This window comes from Taudactylus pleione, unplaced genomic scaffold (genome assembly GCF_031769625.1).
Source record: "Taudactylus pleione unplaced genomic scaffold, aTauple2 ptg000086l, whole genome shotgun sequence".
Classification (NCBI taxonomy): Eukaryota; Metazoa; Chordata; class Amphibia; order Anura; family Myobatrachidae; genus Taudactylus; species Taudactylus pleione.
In genome coordinates, this window is record NW_028284488.1 from 19808634 (window position 1) to 19827430 (window position 18797).

An 18797-nucleotide genomic window follows, 5' to 3' on the forward strand; every position below is an offset into this window, starting at 1 on the left:
AACAAAACAAGAAAGGACATATAACCAAAACAACACCAAAACTACTCCGTAGTAAACATAGTCCTATATACAAGAAACTAAACTTGACCTACCAACAATATATGACACAAATACACAATAATACAAAAACATCTGGAATAAAAGAACCAGAACTCAATCCAGAACAATCATTCAATTCATCCATTGACAATTTAGAGGAATTTTCCAATCAATCATTCTCTGTGTATGAATTAGATAGTGTTCCAAATTACGACGCACTCGCCAGACAATCATTAGATATTGGCTGGTCAATCAATAACACTAATGAATTATTATCTTCAATAAGTGGCGAAACATCTAAAGCTAATCAAACATCAGTACCAGCTATATCCACTGAACACGTGACACACAGAATTAGACACAAGTCATTCCAGCCATGTACACCACAGGAACAAGATCCTTCTTCTTTTTTAGACCAAACCCCAAAAACACCAGGGATCTCAGATATAAAACAACACCTCGATATCCCAAAAGCAACAAAAAGAAAACTGGAAAAATCAGAAGGGGATGTAGAGGAGGGGAAAAAAACAAGATTAAAATCATAAATAAACAAGAGGTACGAGGAAGAGGAGTCTTCAATTTAAGTACCACCACACTTACAGATGATCATCTAAAATTACTGGACAAAGGACTCAAATTTGCCCCCACCAACAACATCAATAAATTTAACACATATTTAGATTTACACAAATTTGTGCGTAAGTTATCTTTAAAAAAATACTTTTTGTCAACTACACCAGCGGAAATCCGAAATCTAGCAAATAATGAGACAGATCCCTTTAGACATACAAATTTAAAACCAGCATCATCCTTCTACCCAAGCCATATGAAAGGTACTCAAATAGAAGCATTCACACATATGGTAGAAAGGGACATCGCAAGATTGAATACCAATACAACAAGGACCAGTAATTTGACTAGAAAAGAATGTGAAACATTAAAAGATCTTCAGGAAACAAAATCAATTATCATCAAACCAGCAGACAAGGGGGGAGGGATAGTCATCCTGAACAAAGAGGACTATCACACGGAAGCCATTAGGATATTGGGGGATACAACAACTTACAAACAATTAGACCATGATCCCACAGAATTATTTAAAAAGAAATTAGATCAACATATACTAAAAGGCTTGACAACAGGAATCCTGACAAAATTGGAACACAAATTCATAACAACAGATCATCCAATCATTCCGGTATTTTATTACTTACCAAAAGTTCACAAAAATTCAGTCAACCCCCCAGGAAGACCCATAATCTCTGGAATAGGATCATTGACATCGAACTTGTCAGAATATTTAGATTCCATACTTCAACCGTACGTTCACAAACAAAAAGCACATCTTAAAGACACTACACATATCCTCAATATACTACAGGACGTACAATGGGATGATGACTATTGGTTAGTCACTACAGACGTGACATCTTTATATTCAGTGATAAACCATGAACAGGGGATCAACAGCATCCGTTATCATCTAGAGAAAGATCCCAAATTACCTCCAATACAGTGCGAATTCATATTACAAAGCATAGAACATATTCTTAAATACAATTATGTCTGGTACGACAACAAATTCTACTTACAAATTACTGGTACGGCAATGGGCACGAGGTTTGCCCCAAGCTACGCCAATTTATTTATGAGTTGGTGGGAGGAGCATAACATCTGGCATACTCAAGAGCTTGGGGCAGGCCTCGTGCTTTGGAAGAGATATATAGATGACGTTTTTTTCATATGGAGAGGTGATGAAAACACCCTTAAGAATTTTCTGATCAAAATTAATAACAACTCGAACAATCTAATCTTTACAGCCAACTACAGTAAGACTGACGTCGTTTTCCTGGATCTCAATATATTCATACAGGATGGACAGATACACACCAATACTCACAAAAAGCTTGTAGATGTCAATAGCTTTATTCTTTCAACAAGCTGGCACCATCCAAACTGGCTTAAAGCCATACCCAAAGGACAGTTCCTACGTCTAAAAAGAAACTGCTCCAGACAAGTAGATTTTCTGAAACAGAGTGAAGATCTCACCAAACAATTTGAAGAGAAAGAGTACCCACAAACCCTAATACTTCAATCACTAGAGGCAGTACAAGATAGAGACAGAGCTGATTTACTGACTCATAAAGTATCAGGCACAAATCGGGAAGGAACATCGAACGACGAAGTCAGATTCATTACACAATATTCACAACAAAGTAGACTATTAGAAAAGATCCTAAGAAAACATTGGGGAATACTCAAAGAGGATGATATGCTGGCAGGATTAATACCCAATAAACCCAAAATAACATATAGGAAGGCACCAGACCTGAGGTCTAAATTGATAAAGAACCATATTCCGCCTAAAAAAACAATACAGACCACTTTATGTACACCATCAAATGGCTTCTTCCTTTGCCATTCATGCTCCGGATGCAGAAGCACAGGAGCAACAAGCACTAAACCAACTACGACATTTGAATCTTGCTCAACAGGAGATACATACAATATCAAGGAAACATTAACATGCAACCATAAGAATGTCATTTATCTTCTACAATGTACATGTCCGAAACAATATGTGGGCAGAACTACTAGACCCCTGAAAGTAAGAATTATGGAACATGTCAGAAACATAAATAAGGGATTGGACAGCCATAATTTAGCCAAACATTTTAATGATCATCATGATAATAATCCAAAACATTTGAGTTTTATAGCATTACAGACAGTTGAACCAAACTGGAGAGGGGGCAATTTTGATAACTTCATAAATAGAGTGGAACTAGAATGGATGTATAAATTACAAACTTTTCATCCTAAAGGTCTGAATCGTGACAATGAGGTAAAATCCATAATATGTAAAAATTAGATTACTATTCCATTCCATTCATTATGCAGACCGTATACCCCATATACCCCCTACTCGGATATGATTACAGAAGTATTGGCTTCTTTTTGCTTCACTTTCTCATATACACAATATACAATATGATAATATACTATTGAGGTCTAGGTTTGAGCTATCTATATCCCGTTAGACAATAATATAAGGAAAACTCTTATTCACCTTTATGTATCAATTACACCTTAGGTGACACCTAGGGATATATCTCCACTCGTTTATTAATTTCATCTCTATTCAGTATTTTTGGTTTAGTTATTCTTTATTTATTTATTTTCTTCATTTATTTTCTTTCTATATTTATTTATTTTCTTCATTAATTATTTAATTAATTAATTTTTTATTTATTATTTTTATTTATCTTTATTTTATCGTTTATTTGTGTGTATGTGTATATATATATATATATATATATATATGTATACTTTGCATATATATATATGTGTAGATACATTTATACAAGCAATATCATACCTATTCATCTATGTATGTGGAACCTTATTATCCAGCCTATCAGCTACACATTATAGATAGCACGCTCAGGAGGATGTAATCACCAAGGTGACCCGCCCTCCTGTCAATCACAATTTGAACCAATCACAGACATTGTCGCTGTATTTGAAGGCTCAAGCAGCAGTACTAGAACAATTCAACTCCCAGAAGAAGACCTGACAGGTCGAAACGCGTTGGAGGAACACTGCAATCCCTATCTAACAGCGTCTCCAGTACCACATTTGCCGTCCAACTGTTTCAGCTTACCACTACCGGAACTTGAATCTACTAGCGAGCAACAGAAGCGCGCCATCACCGCCGACGAAGACCGCCGGGACCGGCAGCTTGGCATCCGGGTAAGTATCCTCTGGTGCAGAGTCGTCTGCGGCCCCCGGCTTGCGCAAGCCAGGACCGTAGGCACCCCTGTCCGGCACCTGGTGCACGCGCACGGACCTGCCCCCTGGCAACAGGGACAGTGTCCGTGATCTCGGCACTCAGGGCGCCCGTGACGCAGAGTGATCCCCGGTGCTCGCCACAGCCAGCCTCCCCCACACTACACGGAGAATAACCCGGGCAACGTACAGACATCCACAGGACTTACAGCATACCACCGAGGTACCCCTTTGGAACTAGCGGGACGCCGCTAGATCTCCCTGACTAAACACTATACTTTAACCATCTCTATCATATTGACTATTCAGTTGGCGGCATCTAAGGTTGAGACCAGTACCAGTGCCTATTCACAAATAGATCGGCACATTTGCTATTTATATTTTGTCTACATTTGTCTATATTTTGTTTATTTTTGTTTATATTTGTTTACTTTTCCTTCTGACAATTTTGACATATTGCAGCATTGTCCATTGTGTTTATTTGTTTGTTTAATCTGTTGGTGTATAACCAATGGTTTACAGGCACCATATTATATTGCATTACAATTGTAGTGACTATTATTGTGAAACTTTTATCAGTAAAAGCAACATTTGGTTCTTAGTTGGTACCCTCTCATCATTTTGGGTTCTACTACTTTAGAATATATTTAGAATATACAGAGTTCAGGAAATAGGTTGTGCGCAGCATCTGGTCCCCACGTTTCTCTGTATCTCACTATTCAGAACTGTAAGAAATCCTAGACAGTGAGAGTCCGGCCGGGCCCTACATAAAAGTACCACAAGATCTTCACTGTGTGTGACTATTATGGAACAAGGAAACATAAAATTAGGGGATGCTGGTCTAAAGTATAATTATTGCCAATAATAAGTTCCTGGGACATGAAAGACTTTCAGCAGAGACAGCTTTATCTGATGTTTGGTGCCAGACTGCCACACTGGCACAGCCAGGTATTGTTTGTTGTTGGTGGTGGGGGAAATAATGTTAATGTGGTATATTAAGGAACATTCGGCATATGAAATGAGGGAGGCAGTCACTGAGAGTGACAGCAAATGGGTGCTGGTTGCATTTAAAAGTCAATAGCTTGATGTTTTTATGGATTAGATCAAACGCCTAATTGAACATTTTGTGAAAGAAACTCAGAAGTCCTCTCTCAAGGGTCCCTTGTTAGTTTTCAATGTTGCTATACCGTAATGTGCAAGTATAGTTTGTTTATGTGCATGCCAAGCTTGACTTCAGTGTGAATTCATGTTTGGCATGCACATAAACAAATCATACTGGCACATTATAGGAAAGCAACCTTGAAAAATAACACGGGTGCAAAGGTAGACTTTAGAACTGGAGGAACTTTCTTCTTTAAATCTTTTACTGAATTAAACTCCAAGGGATAAATTTACTCAGAGGAGAGTTCTATTTAGGAAGTGATGTTGCCCATAGCAACCAATAAGATTCTACTTCTCATTTATCTAGCACCTTCTAGAAGGTAATACCTGGAATCTGATTGGTTGCTATGGGCAACATCACTTCTTAATAGAACTCCCATCTTAGTAAATTTACCCCCAAATGTCTTTTACTGGCAACAAACTGTTGATCTTATGGTTTAGCAACCCCTGTGATGTTCTATGTTGCTGCATAGAATTTGGATAGGCCCCTGCATTAGCCATATATTGCTGTGAGTAATGGTCTCTATATGTTAAAAATTGTCTTTAATGTCATTCAAAATCTAGTATTTAGCAATAAGACTAATGCATTCATCTCAACTGATGACAGGAAAGTCTCAATATAAAGGACAGCTTTATGCTGCAGGTCAGAATTGTTTGCAATTACTCTATATCCCAGTGGTTTCTAAACTTTTTGAATAACAGCACCCTAGAGTATTAGCATTGTTTTCACAGCAACCCTAAGTTTAAGTTTGTTATTGAGAAATTCAGAAAAAAAACGAGTAAAATAGTAAAGTGAAGTAAATTGTGCTTATCTATCATCCTTAGGGTCAGTTATGTGGTGGACAGGTTTGCACTTTTCTTTATTCACATATTTACATTACTTTGACCATAAATAATTTCATTTGGTGCTGGACCACCAACCTGAGGTACACCTGCAAGTGTCCCAGGGTGCCACGGCGCACAGGTTGGGAACCACTGGTATATTCTTTTGGCAGTGATCCATGTATGCTGCATACCAGTCACTGGTGTGTAGGTGTTCTGTGGGAAGGTGGGATAAGAGGATTTCTAATTTTTTAAATACACAAGACAAGCCCCCCCCCCCCCCCCCCCCCCAGTCACAACTACCAGTGTTCCAATAATTTCAGCAGCGTAGGATTTACATTCTGACAGTTGCAAGAATACTTTCTGCACGGTAAGGTGGTGATAAGAGTTCTTCCTGTATTGTATGTCAGTCACAAGAATGCTCTATATTGTATGGTGGTCAAGAATACTCTCAAAACTACTTGACAACTTGTTAAAGGCGATAGATGAAGAAGTTGTCAGGTCAGCAAACAAGATTGTAGAATTGTATCCAAAATTTTTGTCTAGCTCATTTGCCGAAGAGTTGCTAACCTTGAGAACTGCACTAAAGGTGGACATTCAGAAGTTAAACAACATAGCTGATTTTGCACATATGCTGATCGTGGAAAACTGTACTATTGCAAACAGCTTTTGTAACATTTGCACATCTTTACTATTGTTCTTGACCATACCAGTCACCAGTGGCTTCATGCGAGAGATCATTCTCAAAGCTCAAATTGATCAAGAATTACCTTCAAAGCAACATGTCTCAGGAGCGGCTGCAGGGACTTTCACTTTTAAGCATAGAATGTGAGGCAACTAGAAAACTTAACATGGATAAAGTTATGGATGACTTTGCTGAAGCCAAGGCACGGAGAAAGAAGTTCAGATAGTTGTCAAAAATAAAAGTATGTTTTGTTGTTTTCTTCACAAGAAATGCTTTTTTGTTTTTATTTTTACCAAAATGCCATTTTGGGGGGAAGGAGGGGGGGGGGGGGGGGCGCCAGTAACTTTTTGGCAGGGGGGAGCAAAATTTATAGTTACGCCACTGCGTGGATCGTACCAATTCCTTTAGGAAATCAGATTCTCTCTTTTGTGTAGTACAGCTTTCACAAGCAAGGCTGGCCAGCTGACAAACAGAATCTGGCTCCGCATGCCAATCTCTCAGGCCTACACGCAAGATAATCTTCCTGTTCCAATCAGGGTTACAGCACATTCTACTCGGTATGTGGGATCCTCATGAGCGGTTCAACTTGGCGCTACTGCTGAACAATTGTGCAAGGCAGCCACATGGTCTTCCGTCCACACCTTTCTCAGGTTCTACACCTTTAATACATTTGACTCTCAGGATGCTTCCTTTGGACGTCGGATTCTCCTTTGTGCTCAGGAGTGTCCCCACCCTTAGGGAAAACTGCTATGGGACTGCATCCCATAGCATCCCTGTGGATCACCTATGGATCCTGAAGAAGAAATTAAGAGTTATGGTAGACTTACCTTTTGTTAACCCTATTTCTTCGAAGTCCATAGGATCCACAGAGTGCCCACCCTGACGCACCTGGCTTCAATGGGTATTTTTTCTCTTGATCACTGATTTCGTGTTTCTTGAGTATACTGTTCTTCCTTCTCCTCCTTCCTGCTCATGCCTTGGACTTGTTTACAAAACTGTTTGGGGTATATGTGGAGGAGAACCAGTGCATCCTGGGAGCTAAAACTTTAACTGTTTGGTGCCCAGATCTCTCCAACCACACACGGTATTCCCTGTGGATCCTATGGACTACGAAGAAATAGAGTTAACAAAGGTAAGTCTACCATACTGTAACTCTTCATTTTTATGGCATTAAATAAATGTCCTGGAAAACCAATAACATTGATATTAAACAAACGAGCATGTTGTGTTTGTAAAGATCATTACACAGTACAGAGACTAAATGCATTTGTGGCCATTTCTGGTAAATTAATGCTTGTATGATTAAAATGTGTGAATTGGTTACATGCTGGTCTCCTCGCATATTTAGATACATTAATGTGCAGGAATTGACTGAGCTGATATATATTCTGTGCTACTTTTATGAGTCTAATGCTTTAGCTAGCTGCAGTTGTTCTAACAGCACCCGATTCATCCTCTGCTTGTCCATGTGGGCCCAGTTTTAAAGCATTATTGCAACAGTTTTCTTTTTTTGAACCAGTGTCAAACACATCTAAGCAGTTGTGTGAGGCTTTACATTCCCTTATAGGTACATGACTGTTGCTGTCTGTTATCCAATACAGCTGTGATATTATGTATAATTTTATTTTCTTCTCCCTACAGTGTAAACACAGTCATACTATGTTCTGGGAAACATTACTATGCTTTGGCTAAACAAAAAGAGACTCTAGGACAGCAAGGACAAAAATTTGCAATTATTAGGGTAGAAGAACTATGTCCATTCCCATTAGAATCTCTCCAACAAGAGATGAGCAAATTTTCAAAAGCCAAAGGTGAGTTCTTATAATACGTTTCTGCCTAAGGGCGGGATGTACGGGAAAATGCGGTAAATGTGGTGTTACTGTATTCCCCATATGTACAAAGCATCGGACTGCGATGCATTCCGGTGCTTCGTCCCGATGGGTAACATCTTCAGGTGGCGTTACCCAATAGAAGCCTATGGATCCCTCCCATCACCCCCCCCTCCTGGCAGCATCCTTCAGCTCATGCGCAGAAGGACGCCAGAGAGAATTCTGGGTGTTAAACCCGGAAGTCCCTCTGTCCATAGCCATCGCAAAGGACAGCTTTTATTGGGAGAGCTGTCATTTGCGATATTCTAGGTACATACTGCGGTAATGAACAGCAGGATGTACCGCTTCACTGATGCGATGCTTAATACATCCATCCCTAATTCTCTTTACCTGTAGCCTAAATACAACTAACCGTGTAACACTAAGGTTGCATTGTTAGTTGAATTTAGGCTACAGGCCTTGAGCCCTGAGCAGTGGGGGGGATTGCAGCTCTGGCACATAGGCCTCATGCAGCTTTAGATTACAAAATGAGGCAGGTCCTAAGCCTACCCAACTACAAATGTTGTTAAGGTTTTTATCAATCTGAGTCTTAAAGAGATTAGATAGATTGTGCAGAGTTTGGTAATGAGAGAATGTGTTTTGCATGATGTGTTTTGTAAACCAACCTTCTACAGTCAACTGTTTGCTTCTTTTAGTATTGGCATATATAAGATGTATTTTTACCATAATGTAATAAAAACTATTTGATATAAGCCAGTTTTAAAAAATCACATACTAAACCACAATTTGATTCAGCTATCCCCCACCTCAAACCATATACACCAGAGTAACAGTCTCCACTGTGAATGTGTACGTATTTCTAGCGGTATCTATTATGCTGATTTTTCATTGTACACTACACCACTGACTTGTCTGTACCCATCTGGCAGACAGAGGGACAAATCTGTGATCTATACCTTAACAACCTTAACTTAAGGGTTAAGATTCCCATTAAGCAAAGGGAAATATGCACATTGCACAATCAACAGCAGGTGTTAGAAAGAGGGTTATCTAGAAGAGAAAAGCACACATCTCGCAGCAGACTGGTCTGCCACGAAAAAAACTCTCTTCTGCAGTATTTTTAGTAAATTGCAGATGCGGGTAAATTTGCTTTATGTTTGAAAACATGACCCAATATAAGGAAATTTTAGGACCAAGTCGGCATTCTTAAGGTGGGTACACTTCTCACGGATGTGCCGACCCAGCAATGTGGCGATCCAATGTAATGATGTATCGCATCACCATACACACTGCACGAACCACCGTACAATGACACAATATATCATTATATGTTACATTACATATAACAACACAGCATCATCCATAGCATCGTCCTATCTGATGTGCAGCACATCAGATTGGAAGACGTGACCACCCCATTCATCAAACAATGGATTTGGGGGTATACACTAGGGATGTGCAGGCTCGGATAGGTTCGAGTTTGCACGTTGAGTTCGGATTTTTCCCTCCAAAAAAACGGAACTCAGAAAGAGGCTAAACGTCATCTTACATGGACGAACATCATCATTCCTGGACTTTTGTCCAGGAATGATGATGTTCGTCCATGTAAGATAACGTTTAGCCTCTTTCTGAGTTCTGTTTTTTTGGAGGGAAAAATCCAAATTCAACGTGCAATCTCGAACCTATCCGAGCCTGCACATCCCTAGTATACACTATATGATGGTTGTACCAATCCACCGAGGATCGCAAGATCACCCAATAGTGTGTACCCAGCTTTAGAGGTTGGACTACCAAGAGGCAAAAGCTCCATGACAGGGCAGCTTATCATATATTTTGCAAAAGTGATAGACATGTTCTAATAAGGCAAAGCAGCAATAATTATACTGTGATCAACAGAGAATTTTAGTCTTACAAGCCTGTAAACCCTTTCTATAGTATTCCGAGAATGGCATCTTGGCTGCCATTTCTTTCTAAGGGGGGGAGGCTGCAATGGTTGGAGCGATCCCCTGACCTTTACCACCGGTGACTGGAGCCTAAATAACAGGACAGGTGCCAGGAGCTAACTGCTAGTAGCCCAGCGCTACTTGGAGGTAGGCTGTGGCTCCACTACCTTAACCGTCTGCATCCCAGAGCTGAAGCCATCTGTAAGGTCCTGGAACACTCTTGAAACGGAGCGGGACATCGTCAAGGATATCCAGCCACCTAACTAATCTAATATCCCACTCCATGTGCGCACTGCACCCTGTAAACATGGTTTGAGGCAGAGGGATCCAAAATAAAGAAATTAAACAAAAAACATCTCTCTGGAGAAAAAGAAACACGTGCCTTGCTTCAAGGCACTGAATAAAAGATTGACGTCTGGGCTCTGAGGTGGGAGGGCTTTAGTTTATTAAATATTTAGTGATTGCTCTTTGTGCCATGCCCTCTAACCCACAGTCTAGCAGTGTCACCTGGATTGCATGGTAGAGGAAGCACCATGGCGTGTTGGGGAGCTTGTTATATATTTGCAAATGTGTTTAAGACTTCTGCTAATTTTATTTAGTCTAGTCTTTAGTTTATTTTGTCTTTCTTTTCTTTTCCCATTAAATCATTATTTATTTTAGATTTTATTAATTATTTTATTTATTATTTATTTATTAAGGTTGTTTGTGACTGGTTGCCCCGCAGACTCCGAGCACTGCAGGTTTCTGGGCCCTTTCACGCACAAAATAACAGTTCTGACAAGGAATTAAAGATCTAATATCACAAGGAAATAATACTTTGCAACACTTTTTAGCTATTAGTTGATCAGAAAATAAATAAATAGATTATCTACTTTGATTGGTGAATTTGTACAGACATGGTCAGATTCAGTAGAACCCAAGCTACACATTGCAATTTTGTGCACATCAGTACTTACCAATTTGATGGGAATGTTATGGAGGCTATAGAATTTTCAAACATACCGATAATTTGTTGTAATAACTCAGTTATGTTAAAATTGAAAAGTTGAAATTACTATTATTTTTTTTTTTTTTAGATTTCTTATGGAGCCAGGAAGAACCACAAAATATGGGTCCCTGGACTTTTGTGGCGCCAAGGTTTGAAAAACAGTTAGGGTGCAAGGTGAGATTTCTTATTTTCCAAAATACAAATTACAATCATACAGCACTGAAACGCAGCAGGTACTTACGGGTTTAGTGCCACTGCTTCATTTGGCTACTAGCGACTTGCCGCTCTGTTTGCGCTCTCTACTCCCTTCAGGACGAAGTTCTTCTTTCTATAGGTGTGTGCATATACCAGAGTATTAGGCTTCACAGCTTTGCTCCAGCATTCACTGCTAATTGTGTCTGCTAATCTCCTGTTTACTGATCCAGCTTGTTTCCTGACCTGCTTAATGGAATTGGTATGTAATGCCGGCTGTCGGGATGCCTCCTGTCTATATACCGACAGCGGCATCCCGATGTTTGGTATCCCGACAGGGATCGGGTAAGTACACTTACCCTCCCCCCCTTATCCCCCTAACCCTCCCTTCTTGTAGCCTAACCCAAACCCTCCCCACCCTTCGTGCCTAAACATAACCCTCCCCCCTTAGTGCCTAAACCTAACCCTCCCCCTTTAGTGCCTAACCCTATCCCCCGCCAGGAGTGCCTAACCCTAACCTCCCTCACCCCCCAAAAAAACAAAACCCTTACTACAACCCCACTATGCTGCCTAAACCTAACACTCTCCCCCCCCAGCCCTCCGCCGCAGCTAACACCAAGGGTGCCCCAGACTTTACCTCATTCGGGCTGGCGTCCTTCTGGATTCTGGCATCGGTATTTTGATGCCTATCTTAAGTCCAGCGCCAGGCTTCCCCCGTCGGGATTCAGATCGGCGGCATGACGTCCACCGGTCTGTTAACTACATCCCCTACTTAATATCTTACCACTTTGGCTGCATACTGTTTTTCCTGATTTTACTCTGGCTGGTGGCCTGACATCTGTCTGTTATTACCCTTTTGGCATTGGCAAGACTTGTATTGATCTATTTGTTGATCATCCTCCAGTCTACCATGCTAGGAACCAGTTAATTGGACTACAACCTGCATAGCAGGCTTAGTGAAGCGCATATCCCCTTGCAAGGGTCCCTCGCAAAAACCATCAGTGGATCCCCTGTTCTAGGTAGCGCAGTTCCTTAGTTGGTAGAATAGAATTCATCATACCTGTACTGACTTACAGTATAATTGTGACCTTTCCTTTTTTTTTTTTTGTTGCATGTGGGTTTCTTACATTTTTGGCTTCAGCTTTAAAAATAATAAACAAAAACCTTCCTGTCTTAAGTTAAATTACTTTGGGGCCTTATTATTATTCAGTATTTATAAATGCCAACATCCTTCATAAATGTGTTTTGCACTTTTATTGCAAAAACACAAATGTGGAATGATATATATTTTTTTGTATATGAACATATTTTAAGATAAAATATAAGCAGAAAAAAGAAATCAAGATTTATCCCATGTTTCACAATATATCTATTAAAATTATGCAAACTCTGTGTAAATGATTCTTATTTCATAGTTTTCATGAAAGATCAAAGCTATAGGAATAGGGATAAATCTAGACATTTCATAGGTTTGCAGTTAGGTCTAAGCAGGGGCGTAGAGAGAACTTTGTGAGCCCCATAGCAACAGTTTGAAGGCCTCCCTCCCTAATGCCTAATAGCAGGGCCATAACTAGGGTTATGCGTCTGATGACGCTGCACAGAACACAGGGCTCTGTGGACTGCACCATTGCTGCCCCACAGCCCTTGCCTCTGGCTAGCAGGATGCCTGGAATGACACTCTGCAGCCAGTATCACTATGGCAGGGCTGCCCGTAGCATCCTTTGGACGCTACACGTAGGCACTCTGCCATGTGTACAGCTGCCTGGAGCCTCTTGCAGACGCTTCGGGCACTGCTTCTTTTCAAGGTGCTGGAGGCCCTGCCCCCTATGTGCGATGTCAAGCGCAAAGGGCACTGTTATGCCCTGTCACTCTTTATAGAAACACCTCTCGCCACAGTGGTTGTTCATTTTATGCCACATAGCAGTGCCCTATAGTTCATATTATGTCACATTGTAGAGCTGCCAGTACACATTATGCCACACAGGGGACAAGGATCAACCAGCTCCTACCTGAAGGAGATATTTTCTAATTAAGGACATTCCATTTAGAGTGGAGCGCTTCTTAATTTGTACACTTTGGGCCTGATTCAGAGATTTACACTAATGCAATCTGTTACGGATCGCAGTTGCTAAAATATGCTAATGCCTTTCAAAGCTTAGCCGAGCATAGGGATGCCCACTGCTGCCTCCTCATATCCATCTGACATGCAACAGTGTAAACATCGGCAACATCAATGCACATCTGCCAATCATGCAGCATGTAAGTCAAGTCTGACAAACCGTAAAACACTGCAGCTCTCCTGACATGCAGAGAGCTCTCAGATTACAATGGCTAATTTATGCAGGTCCAAGAAACGGCGTTTAAATGGTCAGACACACCTGTGTTTTTCTAACCATCCCATCCGTTTCCACCCCTAAACGCTGACTATTTGTCACTCACTATGCGAGTGGTTCCTGTGTGCGAGAGTAATCGCCATGCAATCAAGCACGTGCACAGTGCGGCTTTCCTGCGTGCAAAACAATCGCTCGCTCTGTGAAAATATCTGCTTTGTGTAAATCTCTGAATCAGGATCTTTGTCCTTTTCTGGGACAGTCCTAATCTCAGAGCTCAAATCCCGACCCTAGCTTCACAAAGGCTGTAAATAAGGAGAAACCTACTCTCTGACAGTACTGATCTTACTGATTTAGCTCAGCTCTGTCTGGTAGTAGGGTCTTTGCGTGGCCAGGGATTGCGGAGCGGCTTCAGAGGGATAGTGGTGTGATCACGAGGGGAGGGGGGTTGTACTTTCTGGCACCATTATTTTATGTGAAATGTGGTCTGTTATTACTGGAGGGTGGAGCAGGGGAGCTGTGCAGAGCAGTGAGGGTGCCTCCATTTTACTGTATCCATTCAACTGTGACCATTTTGTAGACTAGTATAGTGTGTATAACAGTTGCATAACACAGAGCTGTGCTCCTCACTCACTCCTGTAATTTTTTTGGGGGGGCGACGGTGGTCTGGCTCCTACACTTTCATCCTGGTTCCTAGATTTTAGAAACATTTGTCATGCCCTGCAAACATGGTATTGCATTTGGGTATAGAATCACTCCCCAATGCAGAAAGTCTGACCTAGATGGAAGAGGCCAAGGCTGTTCCAGCAGCATTCCCTAAGCAAACCATGGACGTCATGGCAAAAATTGGAAGCAGCGCTATGACTTCTACTGCTTCTCTTGTGGTCTTTCAGAGTGTGGGTAATGAGAAGAAAGGAGGGAACTCATGCCCTCTTTGGAAGTTTAATGTGCCTATATTCCATTTATTCTGCTGTCACTGTGATGCAAATAAAATGTAGTTACCTTGATGTTTGAAGATATTCCCCTGAGATCTATTTCAGGAAGCCTAAACTTCTGCATTAGGGGTTTAAAAACCTCTTTATATAATGACTATTTACCTGGATGGACTTGATTTTGGCTAAGATTATCTGCTATCTTGTCTTGTCTGCTACATTGCAATGCAGAGAATGGTGTCAAACTATTTTCTCCCCATTACGTAATTGTTGATACCTCCAAAATCATTGTCCTACGTTTAGTGTCACCATGGTGGTTTTATTAAAACAACCACTTTCGGGTTGTTGGAAAATATGCTGAGATGTCTGTGTCTTAAGAGAAGTAGATAGGTTAGAAATCCTGAATCACATACCATACTGCCCATATTTCCACAATGTTTGTGTGCATACACTTTTTGTTCTGTAGACAGATCTTGCAACACTTGTGTATGTAAATTAGAACCCCAACCATGGAGCTGGAGTAAGCACTATTCATTTTGGTAAAGAGAGGGGCGCTCTTTTAGTCTTGGATATTAACATTATGGCAGAGATGTATTTGACAATTGTAAGTCTGATGATGAAAAGGAATTCCTTTTGCATAATTACAGTTATTTTTAATAAATATTGTAATTTATTTTTCTTCTATATTCTTACAAAGGATCTGCAAACGGATGCCATAGTCACATTCAGCTTATTACTATTCCTGGAGAAACATGTAGTTGATTAAAGAAGCGTTCTATTGGTCCGATTCAGAGATGTGCGCACATCTCCGATTGTGCCGCCTCTGCGCCAGCACATGACCCATACTGCACATGTGCAGTACGAGTGTGGGATCCCGCACGCAGTCTGGCAGCAGACTGTCAGCGACTGACATATATATGTATACCAGTGCTGGCTGAGGAAGCTGGGATTACCTTACCCAGGGAAATGCATTGAGCTACTTCTTATGCCACTTGGATTTTTTTTTTATCATCTGGACTCCTGAATCTTATCTGTGGATTTACTCTGGATTTTGTTTTTTCCAATGAACTTGAACTGCGGCTGAGCACAACACAACTAGGAATAAGTGCTTACAGACTTTTGGGGAACCATATCAATGTCTGGTAAACTTTGCTGCTAAAATGTTATGGCGTACAGTCGGTCCTCCTAATGCATTAAGAGACACGGGAGTATGATAAGTGGCTTTTTATACATGTTATGTATTTTTAATGTGCACACATTTGGTTTATTTAGGACAAGAGATATTTATTCGACAAAATGTACATAATTTTTTATAAAACCGTCCTGCATTAGGTGTTTTTATAAATATTTATTCAGGCCATGCTGGTATACATAAGATATATATAGTCAGGTGCATCACTTTTTAATACTTTGTTGCAAATCCTTTGCAGGCAATTACAGCCTGAAGTCTGGAACGCATAGACATCACCAGACGCTGGGTTTCATCCCTGGTGATGCTCTGCCAGGCCTCTACTGCAAATGTTTTCAGTTCCTGCTTGTTCTTGGGGCATTTTCCCTTCAGTTTTGTCTTCATCAAGTGAAATGCATGCTCAATCGGATAGAGGTCAGGGGATTGACTTGGCCATTGCATAACATTCCTCTTTTTAGCCTTAAAAAACTCTTTGGTTGCTTTTGCAGTATGCTTCGGGTCATTGTCTATCTGCACTGTGAAGCGCCGTCCAATGAGTTGTGAAGCATTTGACTGAATATGAGCATATAATATTGCCCGAAACACTTCAGAATTCATTCTGCTGCTTTTGTCAGCAGTCACATCATCAATAAATACAAGGGAACCAGTTCCATTGGCAGCCATACATGCCCACGCCACGACACTACCACCACCATGCTTCACTGATGAGGTGGTATGTTTTGGATCATGAGCAGTTCCTTTCCTTTCTCATACTCTTCTCTTCCCATCACTCTGGTACAAGTTGATCTTTGTCTCATCTGTCCATAGGATGTTGTTCCAGAACTGTAATGGCTTTTTTACATGTTGTTTGGCAAACTCTAATCTGGTCTTCCTGTTTTTGAGGCTCATCAATGGTTTACATCTTGTGGTGAACCCTCTATATTCACTCTTGTGAAGTCTTCTCTTGATTGTTGACTTTCACATATACACCTACCTCCTGGAGAGTGTTCTTGATTTGGCAAACTGTTGTGAAGGGGTTTTTCTTCTTCAGGGAAATAATTCTTCTGTCATCCACCACAGTTGTTTTCCGTGGTGTTCCGGGTCTTTTGGTGTTGCTGAGCTCTCCGGTGCGTTCTTTCTTTTTAAGAAAGTTCCAAACAGTTGATTTGGCCACACCTAATGTTTTTGCTATCTCTCTGATGGGTTTGTTTTGATTTTTCAGCCTAATGATGGCTTGCTTCACTGATAGTGACAGCTCTTTGGATCGCATATTGAAAGTCAACAGCAACTGATTCCAAATGCAAATGTCACACCTAGAATCAGCTCCAGACCTTTTACCTGCTTAATTTATAATGAAATAATGAGGGAATAGCCCACACCTGTCCATGAAATAGCTTTTGAGTTGATAGTCCCATTACTTTTGGCCCCTTAAAAAGTGGGAGGCACATATAGAAACCGTTGTAATTCCTATACCGTTCACCTGATTTGGATGTAAATTACCCTCAAATTAAATCTGAAAGTTTGCAGTTAAAGCACATCTTGTTTGTTTCATTTCAAAGCCATTGTGGTGGTGAATAGAGGCCAAAATATGAAAATTCTGTCAATGTCCCAATATTTATGGTTTTTATCTTTATCTTCATAGAATAAATTATATATTTATATTTTCATTGTTGCACTTTATATATTTTCTAAGAAAAAAAACACCACATTCTTTTTGAATGAAATTTATTATTGTATGCATCAGCACTTTGACAAATGGGCGACCAGTTTGCTAAAATCACTATATATATATATATATATATATATATATATATATATATATATAAACTTTTCGTGACACTGCAACTATTATATATAGATGTTATAAATAGGCAGGAAGATACAAGATTACCTACAGGCCGAGTATAGCTCTTTTTCGTTGCCGTGTGCAGGTTGCTCAGCACTGACCGACTTAGCGCTTGTCCTGGAGACAGGCTGTAGACAGGCTTGAGGCGGAGCAGTCAGTGGTAACTGACAGCTCCACAAAGGGTTATGGGAGGAGCTGCTGCGGCTGGGCATGCACAGCAGCTCACCGTCGGCCATTTTAACTTTAGTGGCTGCACTGTTGTGTAACGCTGCCCAGTCAGAGCTGAGCTCCGATTGTGGCAGCCAGGCCAACAGCCTGCAGCAGGGGTGAGTAAAAGGCAGCCACAAATGGACCGGTGGCACAATCCGCCCCTGAAAGGGGGTGGGTGCAGGTGTGCGGCTTTTGGTATCACCCCTTTGGAGGGTGACACCACGTGAGGCCCGCACCCCCCTAGTGACGCCACTGTGTAAGTCAGTGATTGGCAGTCTACTGCTGTTTCTGGGAGCGGCGACCGCCACCGTTTCACAAAAAAAAGATACCACGGGGAAGACGTCACACTATATACCTTTTGGGAGTGATTCTGCCTAAAGTGTTAATCCATTTGTGTATGGCTACCATGGAGTTTGAGAAGAAAGGGTCTTTCAGAGCCTTCCTCCTTCATTGCACAAGAAGTTTAGCAGGAGCAATGCTTGCCAGTGTATTAAACATCACTTGTTCAGTGCACGATTCCCAATGGGTATGTTTACTTACTGTCTGTACACGGTAGATAGAGCGACAGACCTAATTCCATTTCTGTACGGTGTATAGGTTGTGCAATCGTACCTGTACTATGTACCACAGAAGAGCTGCACAGTGCATACAAAAGCACATTCAGTAATCTTGGTTGCATTCCCTTTACTGTGTTGATGATTTGCACGCATTTCTTTGCAGATGTTAATATATTGTTCTAACAGGTATTCTATCACTAAAGCGGATATATATACGCACACAGTGTGTATGTGTGTATATATATATATATATATATATATATATATATACACACACACACTATGTGTGTGTGTGTGTATATATAT

The 18797-nt window shown here is 40.7% G+C and overlaps 1 protein-coding gene across 1 annotated transcript in view; it reads left to right on the forward strand.

Moving 5' to 3' along the window:
* The window catches only part of DHTKD1 (dehydrogenase E1 and transketolase domain containing 1), an 89792-nt gene that overhangs the window by 66043 nt on the left and 4952 nt on the right, over nucleotides 1–18797 (forward strand). The window contains exons 15-16 of the mRNA XM_088468765.1: nucleotides 8138–8307; nucleotides 11345–11430. Of these exons, the coding sequence (XP_088324891.1) occupies nucleotides 8138–8307; nucleotides 11345–11430 (256 nt within the window). The remainder of the gene's footprint in view (nucleotides 1–8137; nucleotides 8308–11344; nucleotides 11431–18797) is intronic.